At 47.2% G+C, this 19132-nt stretch overlaps 1 protein-coding gene across 3 annotated transcripts; it reads left to right on the top strand.

Annotated features, from left to right (window-relative positions):
• Positions 1-3427: 3427 nt before the first annotated feature.
• On the top strand, positions 3428-18890 carry LOC128850906 (uncharacterized). 3 transcript variants are annotated; one of them, XR_008448140.1, is made up of 5 exons: positions 3428-5869; positions 7416-7517; positions 15765-16194; positions 17739-17840; positions 18681-18890. XR_008448140.1 is itself a non-coding variant. In XM_054055988.1 (4 exons), exons 1-4 carry the CDS (start codon positions 5582-5584, stop codon positions 18804-18806), a joined length of 618 nt encoding a protein of 205 aa, XP_053911963.1. In that variant the 5' UTR covers positions 3436-5581; the 3' UTR covers positions 18807-18890. The 3 variants fall into 3 exon arrangements, 1 of the variants encoding a protein (XP_053911963.1); XM_054055988.1 differs by lacking the exon at positions 15765-16194 and having other exon boundaries at positions 3436-5869; XR_008448138.1 differs by lacking the exons at positions 15765-16194; positions 17739-17840; positions 18681-18890 and adding an exon at positions 8135-8567 and having other exon boundaries at positions 3470-5869.
• Positions 18891-19132: the final 242 nt, after the last annotated feature.

Genomic DNA, 19132 nt, shown 5'->3' with positions numbered 1-19132 from the left:
GAGCAACATAACTGATATTGAGAACCAGTAAAGAGAACAGCAAAGCACCAGTCAGATCTGCCACCTCAATTCCAGAGGAATGTTTATTTTGTTAATGGAGACATGCTTGTCCAGCTTGAGTTCATGCAAATGCATGAGTGCCAGTGTCACTCCTCTTTCAATTTCCAGACCAAGGAAGTCCAGCAACAGGACTCGGACGTGGAATTCTGGTTCAGTGGCACTGAAGTCACTGCTGATGCTTGGGTTTGCGTTAGTGTAGGTGAAAGAAGAGCTGTGTGACTCTACAGTTTAGATATCGCACAGGAAGGGAATGGCATAAAAGCAATTGATTGTCCCCGCATTAAGTTTTAAAAAAACATTTTATTTTCTCCTTTGTTGTCACAGGAATCAACATTTTGCAGCCTGCAGAAAATACACACAAGAAACAATTAGAAAAATGCCGCAAGATCAGCTTGCTAGAAATAAACCCATTCAGCATCCTTGGTCTTGCTGCCCTGGTAACTGTGGAGACTCAGCAGCTTGTTCTCATGGGGGAGGCTTCTGAACACCCACAGGTGCAGGAATTTGTTATTGCCAACATGGACAAGCAAAGCATGAAAACCAGTGAGTTCCATGGAGTCTCTGCAGCCTTCAGTGGGAGGGATGGTTTAGGTTGGTATGTTTTGAGGATGGAGAAGCAATACAAGGGAATGGCATAAAAGCAACTGATTTTTCCCAGCATTGAGGTGGCAAGAAAATCTATCACCTCAGAGGGTGTGGTCTTGTTTTAAAACAGACTGGAACTCATGACTTTGTGGGAATATCACGTATTCCTTCTATGCTTGTTTATCTTCCCTGTTCCTATGTACCGGCTACTCCTCTTAGTTTTGTTATCTGCAGACGTGCTGAGGGTGTGCTTGGTCCTATCATCCAGGTCACCGATGATGTTAGACAGGATTGGTCCCGAGCCCGATTGATTGGCTCTCTAAGCAAGTCTGCAGATGCCAACAAGCTGAGTGGAACTGGTTTCTCCCATTTGCTCCATCACCTTTTGAGGGTCTGAGGTGAGGCTGAGGAGCCTGTACTGCTCTAGATTCTTCTTCTTGCCCTTCTTGAATGTAAGAGTGACATTTTCCTTCTCCCAGTCCTTGGGAACCCCCCCCCAAATGTTCATGGCCTTTCAAAGGGTGTTGAGTGGGGCCTTTCCTTCTGAGAAACAGCAAGAGGTGTGATTTTCTGGCACTCCGTTTTGTTGTGGTCTGCTGGCTGTAGGCATTGAAGATGGATAAAATAGGTAATCTCTTTATATCAGTATCTTAAAGCTAGAATTTGGTTTGGGTCAGCAGCCTGTTCGGGAAGGGCTGCGGTTCCAGCTGAATGAACAAGATCTTCAGTCTCCGGTTCTGCGCGTTAAATCATACCCAGAGAAGGTGCCAGAGGTGAGTGAGGCAAGAGCTGTGTGCCCTTTGCAATAGGAGGGCTGTCAGCATCCGCTGTCAGATAACTACAAGTGTGAGCCCTTGGACCTCTTTTTAGCTGTCACAGCAATGTGAAATGGCTTTGCTGAGAAAAGAGAAGAATATGGAGTCCAAATTAGAACACCAGAGAGCACGTAACAGAACTCAGCTGGTCAGGAGGCTCCAGTGATAAATTCCCTCCTGCTTTACTAAAATGAAATACAAAGCAAGGCATCATCATCTCTGAGGATAGCAGACTGCCAGGATTATAAGCCTGCCCTATCTGAGGGAGAGCACTTTAAGTGCTGTGCGGGCCGCCAGCATCAGGCTGCAAACTTTGGATTCCCTACAGCCAGGAGAGAAGATGAAGGTTGACAGAGTCCTTGGTAAGTGCCACTGATTGCTACAGCAGGCCTGGGCGGCTTGAGGTGGGTGCTACATGAAGAGAGAGTTGCCTGAACTAGCTCTAAACTTCTGCTCATCTCCTGGTTGAGGACTGATTTGGTTTGCTCTTCTGTTTGGCTATGTTCCATGAAGGTGGCAGGGCAGTTGCTCCCTGCTCCAAGGGCTTGAGTGTTGGGATTCCACTGTCTCAGCTTCTTCAAGGAGCTCATTGCCACCGCTCGCCCTGCTCCCATCACTGAAGCTGAACTTCCAAAGGGGAGCTCAATGGGGATTCTCAGCCAGAAATTCTCTCTCTCACCTGCGCTTTCTGAGGAATGGCCAAGGCTCTGTATTTAATGCATGTAAACCAAACAGAAGCAGCCACACGCTGAAGGAGGCAGCCTGATAACACCTAAAGGAGACTGAGGAGGCCCAAGCTTTGTCTTCAGAGCTGCCAGACAGAGCAGCTGGAAGGCGTGTGCTCTGTCTTACAGCTCTAGTACCTCAGGTGGCAGAAACAGCCTTGAACACTATTTCAGAGCCTACCTCAGCCTTAGCCGGGCAGCAGACCTAGACGTGACACACAGCAGAAGGACAGATAGCTTTCAAAACTTATTTTATTGTCCTGCATTTACTGACGCAGGCAGAATCCACGTGCAGTTTGTACAACTGAGGCACCATTCCCCTGATTTCTCAGCATTCCAGAGGATTGTGTCTGGTTTTGCCAGTCCAATACTGGACAAGTTTGGGACCGACTTTCCTGTCAAGAGGTGGCTGAAACACCAGTAAGTGGTTATAATCGCCATCAGCAACTTCGACCTAGAAAGGAAAACAGCAGGAAAGTGAGGATCATGGGTGACCAGGCAAACATCTGCACACTTGTGTGGTGATGATACAGCAGTCACATGCAATGTTTGCTCTGCTACCACAAAGCCAGCCTGCCACTGAGCCACGCTTTCTGGCCTTCACTTGCAAAATACACCCAGCAACTTCTTAAATCTTGCTTCACAGAAAGCTGCTCAAATACATCGGCAAGGTTTAGTAGGGGAAGAGGAAGGACGCTATGAGAAAACTCCAAATCAACCAACCAAATCAAACAAACAAAAGGGGCATCAGGTCTCTTCTGTGATTGAATTCTGTTTCAACTTTACCATCAAGGTAGTGAGCAAACTTCTGGGCCGCTTGGTATCATATGTGAATCAAATAATGGATCTCACAAATACCAGGTTTTCATCCTTTCCCTGATTCTACCATTCGCACTGTTGAGTTTAAGGCCAGTGCAGCCCCAGTTCCTCAATCTCATCTCCTTTGTGACAAATAACAGGTGGGCACATCCTGATTCCTTGGAATGCCTTATCAAGCCTGTGCGTCTTATTTCCTTCTGTAAAATAGGAAGGGTCACGTTTTTCTGGCAGTGAATGTTGCTTTCTTCTTCCGGCTGTAGGTGCTCACGACTGATGAAATAGGGCAGAGTCCACTTCTGGTGAAGTTCAGGTTTCTGTTAACCCCAGGGCATTGTGTATTGTGGGACATTCTTTGGAATCAAGGTGGGGAGCAGGAAGCAAATGTTTTCTGTAGGCCAGCATGTTGAAAGGCAGGGCTGTTACTGTGATGGTGATGAGAAGATTCTCAATTGGTAGATGGTGGGCTGTGCAGACCACATGTCATCTCGTTCAGCCACTGTGAAATCAGAAGATGAATCTATTGACTTTTGCAATCATTTGTATAGAAGTGGATTTTTTTTTTAGTTACTGACCTTGTCATTTACTGCCTTGAGCAATTTTATGAAGTACCTGCGTATACAAGCCCGGAGACAATCAGCCTGCAAGCTGCAAAGATTTGTTTCTTCGTTATTGGAATAGTACATAGCATACGGAAGCCCAGTGCTTTTCTCCCAGCTCAGATCTGTCAAGTTGACGTCAGTACGGATACGTTAGGAGAAACAGTCACCTGTGCAAATGCCGAGTGTAGGCTGGAAAGGTGTGTAATACCAAACATCTCTCAAATATTGAAGTAGAAACACCCGCTAACTTGTGGACGTGGTGCTTGAGATGGAACAGGGACATCTCTTCTCCGCAAGGCAGCAAGCCAAATGCTGTTTCATTGCATCCAAAGCTTAATGGAGAGAGGTGTAGGTGAGGCTGCGTAAACTCGAGCATCAGATGGCTGACAGTTCATGTTGATTTCCCTTCCATTCTGCATAACTCAGTGCCTGCTGGAGGGAAAAAGCAGTTCTTCTGCTTTGAAGTCAAAACCCAGAAAATATGGAGTCCACACAGCTTTAACTGCTTGAGTTTCATGCTTGGAGCTTTCCCAAGATTAGAAATGAACCCTGCAAGTCTTTGTGCTCTGTGTATTTCTCACTAATCAGATTCCAGAGTTGTGCAGAGGGGCAGTGCTGCCTTGGAGATCTCAGCAGCTTCCCTTCCTAGGGCAGTCAGTGAGGTCTTCGTGCCGGTGAGTGGAGAAGTTTGTCAAATATCCTGGTTTAGCACAGGTGCTGCATGAGTGTTGGGTACATTCTGTGGCCTCGGGGAGGTGAGCTGGCACTTCCAGTCATTTAGCTCATCCACAAATGGGGCTGTGAGGAGCTCCTCACCCATAGGGTCGAATTTGGAGAAAACGGCAGACTTCCAGCTCTAATCCTTACCGTTCCCTTTATTCCCAAGAACTGGGAACATTTTACCCTTTGATCAGAAAGACATTGTCTCAGGTCTACAACTGCATCTCATCTGGTCCCATAACACTGCTATCAAGGTTCGGGACCATTGAGCTTAAGAGCCAGTGCAGCCCCAGTTTCTCAGTCTGGGGTCATTTGTGCCAAGAACAGGCCTTGAAGTTAGTTGTGAAGTGCTTGTTTACGGTCTTGTTGCATCACTTGTCAGCTGTGAGGAGGGTCAGTGGGCTGGTTAGGACACTGACCAGCCTGTGCTGTGCAGTCAGTGTTGCTGTGGCCAAGGACAGGCTCGTTTCCAGCAGATTCCCTAATGCTGATGCCAGCAGAAAAGCCCGTCCTCCCTGTGCAGTGCACATCCTCGTTTCAGGCCCTCTCCCAGAATCCACCATCTATGGCCTTCAGATTGTCGGTCTGTTGCTCTTTCTGTGGTGCAGGCTCTGGAACAATGTTCCTCCCATTTTCTGGAGAGGTGGATGGCAGGAACACCAGAGGTCATTTTCCTGTGCTCTTGAAGGGGGAGTTCTCCCTTATCAGACAGGGCTGCTAGGAGTTGCTGGCCTGTCCTCAGCGGCTTGTGTGTGTTTTGGGGTTTGTGATTTCATACATGGCCGTGAATATGACTGTGTGTGTGACTGTAACTGCAGAACGAATGCTCCTGTCTATACATTCCGCATGTTATGAATCTGATCGGTGTGTGAGCTGCAAGGGCCTTGCAATGAGAACAGCTCTTGTGCACACGCAGCTCCTGTAGTGAGAGGGATTGTGCTTTGTGTCCGGGGAAATGGGCCCTAGCGGTGCAATGACAACGCCACTGGTACTGCATGTTCAGTTGTTCCTGTGCTTGCCAGAATGCAGCTGTAGGTTTGGTGGGAAAGAAGCAGGAATAAGTTATTGGTGATAATTGCCTTAGCCTACAATTTACTTTTTTGTTTGCCCTCTGGTTCTGGTGTTTCCCTTGGCGAGTTTCTGGTCAGGCAGAAGGAAACAAAATCACTCAGAGGAAAATGCAGTCGGCTACTGTTTCCCCCTTGGAAGTCTATTGAGAGAGTGCAATTGCAACTGGAATGGGACCCGCACTGAGGAAATGACTGCATGCTTTCTTCTGATATTCAAATCAGAATGGTGTTGGGAAATGCTAAGTGCGACTCTGATCCGCTTCCTAAGCACAGAGACTGGCTCCTCACGTTACAAGTCATATGATCGCATGCCACCTGTATATATACCAGGTGCCTGGTGCCTCTGCTCAGACTGCACTGAAGGCCCATCTTCGGAAAAACCTCTCACTGCAGAGACATTACCTGCGACTATCATGTCTGGGCAGTTCTCTGATCCCATGACTCCTACTCCAGAAATCCAGGAGATCGCTAACAGGGTGAGTTGGAAGCTCTCTGAAGATGAAGTCTCTGTACAAAGGGCTGAGTTTGAAGCTTTGCAAAGGCTGGGAGACCAAGTGGTGGTGTTGAAGCCAGGGCTGAAGATGGGAATCCCCTGGACTGCCAGTAGGTTGCTTGTTTTGAATTAAAGGTGGTGTATTTGAAGGAAGAAGATCCTACCTGGTAGAATTAATTCCTCTCTGGAGGACATGGATGGGACAAAACATCTAGTATTGTATGCTAAGGAAAGATCTATAGAGGATAAGGCTATGTATAAATGGCGTATTCTCTGCTGGCAGCCGGTGTTTTTGGGCGTCACAGTTCTAGCTGTGGTGCAGGGGCTGCTGGTGAGCCAGTAGGGTAAGGTGAGGTCCTTGCAAGGCAGAGAGGCGAGTCCAGTTGCATTGGTGTTTGGTTCCAGGCACTGGTCCTGTCCTGGAAGCAGCGATGTGACCACCACCTCTGCAGATTCTCCAATGCCCTGCGGTGCAGCAGCTCTTCCAAGGGTATAAAGTGCATCCAGTGGAGGGAGACACCATGGCATAGGAAAGCTCACTCGTCCCTCTTGCCCAGCTCCTTGGAGCCTTCTTCAATTGTAGGATTTTCCTGGTAATTCAAAGCTGGAATTGCCAGAGCTGGGCATAGGTGCGTGGAAGAGGGCTCGAGAACGTGAGAAGAGGTCACTCAGAGAGGACGTCATTTATAGCAGAACAGGAAGGAAAGGGATTCTCTACAATGTTTCTGGTGACAACAACTGCATTGCTCAGGAGCAGTATCAGTGTTCCCCCTGGGCTGGCACAAGGGGTGGAACAAGCAGCACTTGCCTCACACTCCACTGCAAAGGCTCTGGTATAGTTTTCGAGGGGAAACAGTATTCTGGAGTGAAAGCTTACATTGGGGCAATCCTGCTCTGCCTCCAGCTGGGTAACGGTGTCGCCCTTACATGATGCAGTTCTCTGGGATTTTAAGCTCTGCTTCAAGGTGGAACAATTCCTGTGGTTTGAGCAACGCTGTGAAGAACCTCTGCAGGCCTTGGGCGTCCCAAGGTCTATCTGATCATGGCATTACATGATTATTTCCGAATGCCTGTGCCTTGTCTGGAGTCATCCTCCATAAGCTGAGGAATGTTATTTATTCAGTCTCCTTGTCTTACAGCTGTTCTACAGCTTTTGAGGTGACAGAAATAAGATCTTGGTTTCCATTCACAGCAGCTGTGATTCTGTAGAGAAATGGTGTCACCAGATGCAAACAACTGTAATAAAACCAGAGCTGGTTCATAAATCATGGTGCCTGGGTTTATCTGGACGGCTTTTGGGGTAGAGGGAAGGTGCCTGGGAGGTCCAACTCTAACAGAGTTTTAAAGAATGCTGGAGGCAATGCTAGGAGCAAGGGCTGGAGGTGTACGTGGAATTCTTTTGAGGGTCTGGGTTTCTTTCGTTTAAAGGTGTGTTGTTTGAAAGGATGAAAATTGGAGTGTTAGATGTGAAAGAAAAGCCTATGTATGAACCTGCCAACCATTTCCCTGTTTTTTTTTTTTTTTTACAGGTGAGGCCAAAACTTGAAAAGGAGGTCGGCAGGAGATATCCCATCTTTCTTGCTGTGCTATATAGGTATCAGATGGTTCTTGGCACCAACTACTGTATTAAGGTTTGTTTACATTATAGGAGGAGGTGCTTTGTTTTTAAAGAACCCAGGTGACTTGCATAGTCACTTACAGCAAGCAAGAGAAGCAGCTGTTGTGGAAAACCACCTGAAGTGACTAAAGGAGCTGGGGGCTATCTGCAGATGCTCCTAAAATTCCTCTCTTTGACACTACTGTAGTACAGGAATATAAAAGTTGATAGCATGTGCACAGTGCTCCATCGGATGTGAATATTCACTTCCTTAGGAGCATGTCACTCAAAGATCATAGATTGTTTTGTCAGCTCAGATTGTTTAAAGGAGTCAAAACTCCACTCTCCTCTTTCAAGGCCCAGTAGCTCTACTATCGCCTTTATGTTCTCCAAGTGTATTTGTCAGGGCAATTGGAACTCAGCCTGAGGCCCCAGTGGAGAGTTAGGGTGAATTTTTTAATTTCCTTCAAGGATGTCATACTCTGAGTCGTTGTGCTTGAGAGGATGTGTGTTGATGTTTGGTTCTGTGTCACATGCTGCAGAGGTACAGCCTGCCTGACAGTTCTTTCTCTAATTTGAAACCCCCTTTTGTTTTTTTGGTTTGGTTGTTTGATTTGGAGCTTTCTGATAGTGTCATTCCTCTTCTCTTAGAAAACCTTGCCGATGTATTTGAGCAGCTTTTTGTGAAGGAAGATTTAAGAAATTGCTGAGTGTATTTTGCAAGTGAAGGCCAGAAAACGTGGCTCAGTGGCAGGCTGGCTTTGTGGCAGCAGAGCAAACATTGCATTGTGGCTGCTGTATCATAACCACACAGGTGTGCAGACGTTTGCCTGGTCACCCATGATCCTCACTTTCCTGCTGTTTTCCTTTCTTGGTCGAAGTTGCTGATGGCGATTATATCCACTTACTGGTGTTTCAGGCCCCTCCTGAGGATTACCGAGGTCCTGAACTTATCAGGTTTTGGACTGGCAAAACCAGAGACGATCCTCTGGAATGCTGAGAGATCATGGGAATGGTGCCTCAGTTGTGCAAACTGCCTGTGGATTCTGCCTGCGTCAGTAAATGCAGGACAATAAAATAAGTTTTGAAAGCTATCTGTCCTTCTGCTGTGTGTCACGTCTAGGTCTGCTGCCCGGCTAAGGCTGAGGTAGGCTCTGAAATAGTGTTCAAGGCTGTTTCTGCCACCTGAGGTACTAGAGCTGTAAGACAGAGCACATGCCTTCCAGCTGCTCTGTCTGGCAGCTCTGAAGACAAAGCTTGGGCTTCCTCAGTCTCCTTTAGGTGTTATCAGGCTGCCTCCTTCAGCGTGTGGCTGCTTCTGTTTGGTTTACATGCGTTAAATACAGAGCCTTGGCCATTCCTCAGAAAGCGCAGGTGAGAGAGAGAATTTGTGGCAAGGTGGGGCTGAGAAACCCAACTGTGTTCCCCTTTGGAAGTTCAGCTTCAGTGATGGGAGCAGGGCGAGCAGTGGCAATGAGCTCCTTGAAGAAGCTGAGACAGTGGAATCCCAACACTCAAGTCCTTGGAGAAAGGAGGAATTGCCCTGCCATCGAGGCTGTGCTTTACTTGAGATGCATCAAAGTCGTTCCTTTCTTTGTAGTATTGGCCTCCTGCAGTGTGAGCAGTCTTCAGCTGAGCTCTAAGGTGACAAAGGTGGAGCACAAGCCCAATCCACAACAGAAGAAACCTTCCTGTTAAGAGCTGGTCAGGTGGAGCCTTTGTGTCACCTGCCAGGGGACTGGGGCCCAGCTGCAAGGCACAAGATGCATAACTGGTTTTCAGGCCATGCCTTGCTTCTGTTCATGTTTTGGTGCTGCAGTGAAGGATGAGTATGTAGTGGTCACCTGCAAACAGTGCCTGGAAAGTTGTGGCACCTCCCCCTTCCTCTCCATGCCAGTCTCCTGCATCAAATGCTTTAATTCCTCAAAGTGGGGAAATAGTCCGTGGCCTCCCGTGACAGTGGTCCTTCCCTTGTGCATCAGGAGGCAGAACACACTGCTGCTAAGCAGTGTTAGTTCTACACTCTGCACATGCCTTTAACGAGAAGCCTAATGACATGCATGCAAGTTCAGTTCACGGTGCCCTCTTCTCTCAAAGCTGCTTGTCATTTCTTCAGGCTGTGGCCAAGGGCACACAGCAGAGTCATCTGGGAGTGGGCTGTATCCCCTTCATTCAGAGTGCCCATCCCCTGTTTCTCTCCCTAATTAATAACACAAGGCAAGCATCAACTTTTCCAAGGCTGGCAACAATGTTCTCTGAGCATTTAGAACCAGGAACACTACACAAACAAATGAACAAACCACAGATTGGATGTGCTTAGAAGATTGTGCACAGCATCCAAGCTTCCCCTACGTTCAGAGTGCGCATCCCCTGTGTGACTCCCTAATTAATCACTGAAGTCAAAATATCACCATTTCCAAGGCTGGAAAGCATGATTTAGTAAGCATGATTTTCCCTTTGTAAATCCATGCTGGCTGTTTCCAATCACCTTTTTGGTCCTTGGTATGCGTGGAACTGGTTTCCAGCATTATTTGCTCCAACACTTTGTCAGGGACTGAGATGAGGCTGATGAGGCTGATGAGCCTGTGGTGCTACAGCTTCTTGCTCTTCTTCAACAATGGATTGACATGTTCTTCATCAGTCCTCAGCATCATCCTCCAGCACCCATAAGCTTTCAAAGGGTACTGAGTGTTGCCTTGCTATGACATTGGGCAGCTCCCTAGGCATCCATGGATGCATCCCCTCAAGTCCCATGGCATTGTCTTTGTCCATTTTGGTTAAGTGTTCCCCTAGCCTGATCCAGCTCTGCTGGGGGAAGTCTTCCGGTTTCCCGACTTTCCTGCTCATCATAGGGACCTTATGTTCCTGAAGGCAAGCCCTACCTCTAAAGACTGCCTTTCATGTTCCTCGCTGGTCTACAATAAAGTATTTCTATTTAAAACATAGAATACACATAAGGTGATCTGGAACATGAAATACACTCATGGAACAAAACTCTGAGCAACATAACTGATATTGAGAACCAGTAAAGAGAACAGCAAAGCACCAGTCAGATCTGCCACCTCAATTCCAGAGGAATGTTTATTTTGTTAATGGAGACATGCTTGTCCAGCTTGAGTTCATGCAAATGCATGAGTGCCAGTGTCACTCCTCTTTCAATTTCCAGACCAAGGAAGTATTCCAACAGGACTCGGACATGGAATTCTGGTTCAGTGGCACTGAAGTCACTGCTGATGCTTGGGTTTGCGTTAGTGTAGGTGAAAGAAGAGCTGTGTGACTCTACAGTTTAGATATCGCACAGGAATGGAATGGCATAAAAGCAATTGGTTGTCCCCGCATTAAGTTTTAAAAAAACATTTTATTTTCTCCTTTGTTGGCACAGGAATCAACATTTTGCAGCCTGCAGAAAATACACACAAGAAACAATTAGAAAAATGCTGTAAGATCAGCTTGCTAGAAATAAACCCGTTCAGCATCCTTGGTCTTGCTGCCCTGGTAACTGTGGAGACTCAGCAGCTTGTTCTCATGGGGGAGGCTTCTGAACACCCACAGGTGCAGGAATTTGTTATTGCCAACATGGACAAGCAAAGCATGAAAACCAGTGAGTTCCATGGAGTCTCTGCAGCCTTCAGTGGGAGGGATGGTTTAGGTTGGTATGTTTTGAGGATGGAGAAGCAATACAAGGGAATGGCATAAAAGCAACTGATTTTTCCCAGCATTGAGGTGGCAAGAAAATCTATCACCTCAGAGGGTGTGGTCTTGTTTTAAAACAGACTGGGACTCATGACTTTGTGGGAATATCAGGTATTCCTTCTATGCTTGTTTATCTTCCCTGTTCCTATGTACCGGCTACTCCTCTTAGTTTTGTTATCTGCAGACGTGCTGAGGGTGTGCTTGGTCCTATCATCCAGGTCACCGATGATGTTAGACAGGATTGGTCCCGAGCCCGATTGATTGGCTCTCTAAGCAAGTCTGCAGATGCCAACGAGCTGAGTGGAACTGGTTTCTCCCATTTGCTCCATCACCTTTTGAGGGTCTGAGGTGAGGCTGAGGAGCCTGTACTGCTCTAGATTCTTCTTGCCCTTCTTGAATGTAAGAGTGACATTTTCCTTCTCCCAGTCCTTGGGAACCCCCCCCAAAATGTTCATGGCCTTTCAAAGGGTGTTGAGTGGGGCCTTTCCTTCTGAGAAACAGCAAGAGGTGTGATTTTCTGGCACTCCGTTTTGTTGTGGTCTGCTGGCTGTAGGCATTGAAGATGGATAAAATAGGTAATCTCTTTATATCAGTATCTTAAAGCTAGAATTTGGTTTGGATCACCAGCCTGTTCGGGAAGGGCTGCGGTTCCAGCTGAATGAACAAGATCTTCAGTCTCCGGTTCTGCGCGTTAAATCATACCCAGAGAAGGTGCCAGAGGTGAGTGAGGCAAGAGCTGTGTGCCCTTTGCAATAGGAGGGCTGTCAGCATCCGCTGTCAGATAACTACAAGTGTGAGCCCTTGCACCTCTTTTTAGCTGTCACAGCAATGTGAAACGCCTTTGCTGAGAAAAGAGAAGAATATGGAGTCCAAATTAGAACACCAGAGAGCACGTAACAGAACTCAGCTGGTCAGGAGGCTCCAGTGATAAATTCCCTCCTGCTTTACTAAAATGAAATACAAAGCAAGGCATCATCATCTCTGAGGATAGCAGACTGCCAGGATTATAAGCCTGCCCTATCTGAGGGAGAGCACTTTAAGTGCTGTGCGGGCCGCCAGCATCAGGCTGCAAACTTTGGATTCCCTACAGCCAGGAGAGAAGATGAAGGTTGACAGAGTCCTTGGTAAGTGCCACTGATTGCTACAGCAGGCCTGGGCGGCTTGAGGTGGGTGCTACATGAAGAGAGAGTTGCCTGAACTAGCTCTAAACTTCTGCTCATCTCCTGGTTGAGGACTGATTTGGTTTGCTCTTCTGTTTGGCTATGTTCCATGAAGGTGGCAGGGCAGTTGCTCCCTGCTCCAAGGGCTTGAGTGTTGGGATTCCACTGTCTCAGCTTCTTCAAGGAGCTCATTGCCACCGCTCGCCCTGCTCCCATCACTGAAGCTGAACTTCCAAAGGGGAGCTCAATGGGGATTCTCAGCCAGAAATTCTCTCTCTCACCTGCGCTTTCTGAGGAATGGCCAAGGCTCTGTATTTAATGCATGTAAACCAAACAGAAGCAGCCACACGCTGAAGGAGGCAGCCTGATAACACCTAAAGGAGACTGAGGAGGCCCAAGCTTTGTCTTCAGAGCTGCCAGACAGAGCAGCTGGAAGGCGTGTGCTCTGTCTTACAGCTCTAGTACCTCAGGTGGCAGAAACAGCCTTGAACACTATTTCAGAGCCTACCTCAGCCTTAGCCGGGCAGCAGACCTAGACGTGACACACAGCAGAAGGACAGATAGCTTTCAAAACTTATTTTATTGTCCTGCATTTACTGACGCAGGCAGAATCCACGTGCAGTTTGTACAACTGAGGCACCATTCCCATGATCTCTCAGCATTCCAGAGGATTGTGTCTGGTTTTGCCAGTCCAATACTGGACAAGTTTGGGACCGACTTTCCTGTCAAGAGGTGGCTGAAACACCAGTAAGTGGTTATAATCGCCATCAGCAACTTCGACCTAGAAAGGAAAACAGCAGGAAAGTGAGGATCATGGGTGACCAGGCAAACATCTGCACACTTGTGTGGTGATGATACAGCAGTCACATGCAATGTTTGCTCTGCTACCACAAAGCCAGCCTGCCACTGAGCCACGCTTTCTGGCCTTCACTTGCAAAATACACCCAGCAACTTCTTAAATCTTGCTTCACAGAAAGCTGCTCAAATACATTGTCAAGGTTTAGTAGGGGAAGAGGAAGGACGCTATGAGAAAACTCCAAATCAACCAACCAAATCAAACAAACAAAAGGGGCATCAGGTCTCTTCTGTGATTGAATTCTGTTTCAACTTTACCATCAAGGTAGTGAGCAAACTTCTGGGCCGCTTGGTATCATATGTGAATCAAATAATGGATCTCACAAATACCAGGTTTTCATCCTTTCCCTGATTCTACCATTCGCACTGTTGAGTTTAAGGCCAGTGCAGCCCCAGTTCCTCAATCTCATCTCCTTTGTGACAAATAACAGGTGGGCACATCCTGATTCCTTGGAATGCCTTATCAAGCGTGTGCATCTTATTTCCTTCTGTAAAATAGGAAGGGTCACGTTTTTCTGGCAGTGAATGTTGCTTTCTTCTTCCGGCTGTAGGTGCTCACGACTGATGAAATAGGGCAGAGTCCACTTCTGGTGAAGTTCAGGTTTCTGTTAACCCCAGGGCATTGTGTATTGTGGGACATTCTTTGGAATCAAGGTGGGGAGCAGGAAGCAGAATGTTTTCTGTAGGCCAGCATGTTGAAAGGCAGGGCTGTTACTGTGATGGTGATGAGAAGACTCTCAATTGGTAGATGGTGGGCTGTGCAGACCACGTGTCATCTCGTTCAGCCATTGTGAAATCAGAAGATGAATCTATTGACTTTTGCAATCATTTGTATAGAAGTGGATTTTTTATTTAGTTACTGACCTTGTCATTTACTGCCTTGAGCAATTTTATGAAGTACCTGCGTATACATGCCCAGAGACAATCAGCCTGCAAGCTGCAAAGATTTGTTTCTTCGTTATTGGAATAGTACATAGCATACGGAAGCCCAGTGCTTTTCTCCCAGCTCAGATCTGTCAAGTTGACGTCAGTACGGATACGTTAGGAGAAACAGTCACCTGTGCAAATGCCGAGTGTAGGCTGGAAAGGTGTGTAATACCAAACATCTCTCAAATACTGAAGCAGAAACACCCGCTAACTTGTGGACGTGGTGCTTGAGATGGAACAGGGACATCTCTTCTCCGCAAGGCAGCAAGCTAAATGCTGTTTCATTGCATCCAAAGCTTAATGGAGAGAGGTGTAGGTGAGGCTGCGTAAACTCGAGCATCAGGTGGCTAACAGTTCATGTTGATTTCCCTTCCATTCTGCATAACTCAGTGCATGCTGGAGAGAAAAAACAGTCCCTCTGCTTTGAAGTCAAAACCCAGAAAATATGGAGTCCACACAGCTTTAACTGCTTGAGTTTCATGCTTGGAGCTTTCCCAAGATTAGAAATGAACCCTGCAAGTCTTTGTGCTCTGTATATTCCTCACTAATCAGAATCCAGAGTTGTGCAGAGGGGCAGTGCTGCCTTGGGGATCTCATCCACAAATGGGGCTGTGAGGAGCTCCTCACCCATAGGGTCGAATTTGGAGAAAACGGCAGACTTGCAGCTCTAATCCTTACCGTTCCCTTTATTCCCAAGAACTGGGAATATATTACCCTTTGTTCAGAAAGATGTTGTCTCAGGCCTACAAATGCATCTCATCTGGTCCCATAACACTGCTATCAAGGTTCGGGACCATTGAGCTTAAGAACCAGTGCAGCCCCAGTTTCTCAGTCTGGGGTCGTTTGTGCCAAGAACAGGCCTTGAAGTTAGTTGTGAAGTGCTTGTTTACGGTCTTGTTGCATCACTTGTCAGCTGTGAGGAGGGTCAGTGGGCTGGTTAGGACACTGACCAGCCTGTGCTGTGCAGTCAGTGTTGCTGTGGCCAAGGACAGGCTTGTTTCCAGCAGATTCCCTAATGCTGATGCCAGCAGAAAAGCCCATTCCCCCTGTGCAGTGCACATCCTCGTTTCAGGCCCTCTCCCAGAATCCACCATCTATGGCCTTCAGATTGTCGGTCTGTTGCTCTTTCTGTGGTGCAGGCTCTGGAACAATGTTCCTCCCATTTTCTGGAGAGGTGGATGGCAGGAACACCAGAGGTCATTTTCCTGTGCTCTTGAAGGGGGAGTTCTCCCTTATCAGACAGGGCTGCTAGGAGTTGCTGGCCTGTCCTCAGCGGCTTGTGTGTGTTTTGGGGTTTGTGATTTCATACATGGCCGTGAATATGACTGTGTGTGTGACTGTAACTGCAGAACGAATGCTCCTGTCTATACATTCCGCATGTTATGAATCTGATCGGTGTGTGAGCTGCAAGCGCCTTGCAATGAGAACAGTTCTTGTGCACACGCAGCTCCTGTAGTGAGAGGGATTGTGCTTTGTGTCCGGGGAAATGGGCCCTAGCGGTGCAATGACAACGCCACTGATACCGCATGTTCAGTTGTTCCTGTGCTTGCCAGAATGCAGCTGTAGTTTTGGTGGGAAAGAAGCAGGAATAAGTTATTGATGATACTTGCCTTAGCCTACAATTTATTTTTTTGTTTATCCTCTAGTTCTCGTGTTTCTCTTGGCACCCTTCTGGTCAGGCAGAAGGAAACAAAATCACTCAGAGGAAAATGTAGTCAGCTACTATTTCCCACTTCGAAGGCTATTGAGAGGGTGCAATTGCAACTGGAATGGGACCCGCACTGAGGAAATGACTGCATGCTTTCTTCTGATATTCAAATCAGAATGGTGTTGGGAAATGCTAGGTGTGACTCTGATCCGCTTCCTAAGCACAGAGACTGGCTCCTCACGTTACAAGTCATGTGATCCCATGCCACCTGTATATATACCAGGTGCCTGGTGCCTCTGCTCAGACTGCACTGAAGGCCCATCTTCGGAAACACCTCTACTGCAGAGACATTACCTGCCACTATCATGTCTGGGCAGTTCTCTGATCCCATGACTGCTACGCCAGAAATCCAGGAGATCGCTAACAGGGTGAGTTGGAAGCTCTCTGAAGATGAAATCTCTGTACAAAGGGCTGAGTTTGAAGCTTTGCAAAGGCTGGGAGACCAAGTGGTGGTGTTGAAGCCAGGGCTGAAGATGGGAATCCCCTGGACTGCCAGTAGGTTGCTTGTTTTGAATTAAAGGTGGTGTGTTTGAAGGAAGAAGATCCTACCTGGTAGAATTAATTCCTCTCTGGAGGACATGGATGGGACAAAACATCTAGTATTGTATGCTAAGGAAAGATCTATAGAGGATAAGGCTATGTATAAATGGCATATTCTCTGCTGGCAGCCGGTGTTTTTGGGCGTCACAGTTCTAGCTGTGGTGCAGGGGCTGCTGGTGAGCCAGTAGGGTAAGGTGAGGTCCTTGCAAGGCAGAGAGGCGAGTCCAGTTGCATTGGTGTTTGGTTCCAGGCACTGGTCCTGTCCTGGAAGCAGCGATGTGACCACCACCTCTGCAGATTCTCCAATGCCCTGCGGTGCAGCAGCTCTTCCAAGGGTATAAAGTGCATCCAGTGGAGGGAGACACCATGGCATAGGAAAGCTCACTCGTCCCTCTTGCCCAGCTCCTTGGAGCCTTCTTCCATTGTAGGATTTTCCTGGTAATTCAAAGCTGGAATTGCCAGAGCTGGGCATAGGTGCGTGGAAGAGGGCTCGAGTACGTGAGAAGAGGTCACTCAGAGAGGACGTCATTTATAGCAGAACAGAAAGGAAAGGGATTCTCTACAATTGTTTCTGGTGACAACAACTGCATTGCTCAGGAGCAGTATCAGTGTTCCCCCTGGGCTGGCACAAGGGGTGGAACAAGCAGCACTTGCCTCACACTCCACTGCAAAGGCTCTGGTATAGTTTTTGAGGGAAAACAGTATTCTGGAGTGAAAGATTACATTGGGGCAATCCTGCTCTGCCTCGAGCTGGATAACGGTGTCGCCCTTACATGATGCAGTTCTCTGGGATTTTAAGCTCTGCTTCAAGGTGGAACAATTCCTGTGGTTTGAGCAACGCTGTGAAGAACCTCTGCAGGCCTTGGGCGTCCCAAGGTCTATCTGATCTTGGCATTACATGATTATTTCCGAATGCCTGTGCCTTGTCTGGAGTCATCCTCCATAAGCTGAGGAATGTTATTTATTCAGTCTCCTTGTCTTACAGCTGTTCTACAGCTTTTGAGGTGACAGAAATAAGATCTTGGTTTCCATTCACAGCAGCTGTGATTCTGTAGAGAAATGGTGTCACCAGATGCAAACAACTGTAATAAAACCAGAGCTGGTTCATAAATCATGGTGCCTGAGTTTATCTGGACAGCTTTTGGGGTAGAGGGAGGGTGCCTGGGAAGTCTAATTCTAACAGAGATTTAAAGAATGCTGGAGGCAATGCTAGGAGCAAGGGCTGGAGGTGTACGTGGAATTCTTTTGAGGGGTCTGGATTTCTTTCGTTTAAAGGTGTGTTGTTTGAAAGGATGAAAATTGGAGGGTTAGATGTGAAAGAAAAGCCTATGTATGAACCTGCCAACCATTTCCCTGCTTTTTTTTTTTACAGGTGAAGTCACAACTTGAAAAGGAGGTTGGCAGGGCATTTACCATCTTTAATGCTGTGCTATATAGGTACCAGAAGTTTGTTGGGACCAGCTACTTGATTAAGGTTTGTTTACGTTATAGGAGGAGGTGCTTTGTTTTTAAAGAACCCAGGTGACTTGCATAGTCACTTACAGCAAGCAAGAGAAGCAGCTGTTGTGGAAAACCACCTGAAGTGACTAAAGGAGCTGGGGGCTATCTGCAGATGCTCCTAAAATTCCTCTCTTTGACACTACTGTAGTACAGGAATATAAAAGTTAATAGCATGTGCACAGTGCTCCGTCGGATGTGAATATTCACTTCCTTAGAGCCATATCACTCAAAGATCATAGATTGTTTTATCAGCTCAGATTATTTAAAGGAGTCAAAATTCCACTCTCCTCTTTCAAGGCCCAGTAGCTCTCCTATTGCCTTTATGTTCTCCAAGTGTATTTGTCAGGGCAATTGGAACTCAGCCTGAGGCCCCAGTGGAGAGTTAGGGTGAATTTTTTAATTTCCTACAAGCATGTCTTATTCTGAGTCGTTGTGCTTGAGAGGATGTGTGTTGATGTTTGGTTCTGTGTCACATGCTGCGGAGGTACAGCCTGCCTGACAGTTCTTTCTCTAATTTCAAACCCCCTTTTGTTTTTATGGTTTGGTTGTTTGATTTGGAGCTTTCTGATAGTGTCATTCCTCTTCTCTTAGAAAACCTTGCCGATGTATTTGAGCAGCTTTCTGTGAAGGAAGATTTAAGAAGTTGCTGAGTGTATTTTGCAAGTGAAGGCCAGAAAGCGTGGCTCAGTGGCTGGCTGGCTTTGTGGTAGCAGATCAGACATTGCATTGTGGCTGCTGTATCATAACCACACAGGTGTGCAGACGTTTGCCTGGTCACCCATGATCCTCACTTTCCTGCTGTTTTCCTTTCTAGGTCGAAGTTGCTGATGGCGATTATAACCACTTACTGGTGTTTCAGCCACCTCTTGACAGGAAAGTCGGTCCCGAACTTGTCCGGTATTGGACTGGCAAAACCAGACACGATCCTCTGGAATGCTGAGAAATCATGGGAACGGGGCCTCAGTTGTGCAAACTGCATGTGGGTTCTGCCTGCGTCAGTAAATGCAGGACAATAAAATAAGTTTTGAAAGCTATCTGTCCTTCTGCTGTGTGTCACATCTAGGTCAGCTGCCCGGCTAAGGCTGAGGTAGGTTCAGAAATAGTGTTCAAGGCTGTTTCTGCCACCTGAGGTACTAGAGTTGTAAGACAGAGCACATGCCTTCCAGCTGCTCTGTCTGGCAGCTCTGAAGACAAAGCTTGGGCCTCCTCAGTCTCCTTTAGGTGTTATCAGGCTGCCTCCTTCAGCGTGTGGCTGCTTCTGTTTAG

This window comes from Cuculus canorus, chromosome 1, assembly GCF_017976375.1.
Source record: "Cuculus canorus isolate bCucCan1 chromosome 1, bCucCan1.pri, whole genome shotgun sequence".
Classification (NCBI taxonomy): domain Eukaryota; kingdom Metazoa; phylum Chordata; class Aves; order Cuculiformes; family Cuculidae; genus Cuculus; species Cuculus canorus.
This window is presented reverse-complemented; position numbering and strand designations above follow the sequence as displayed.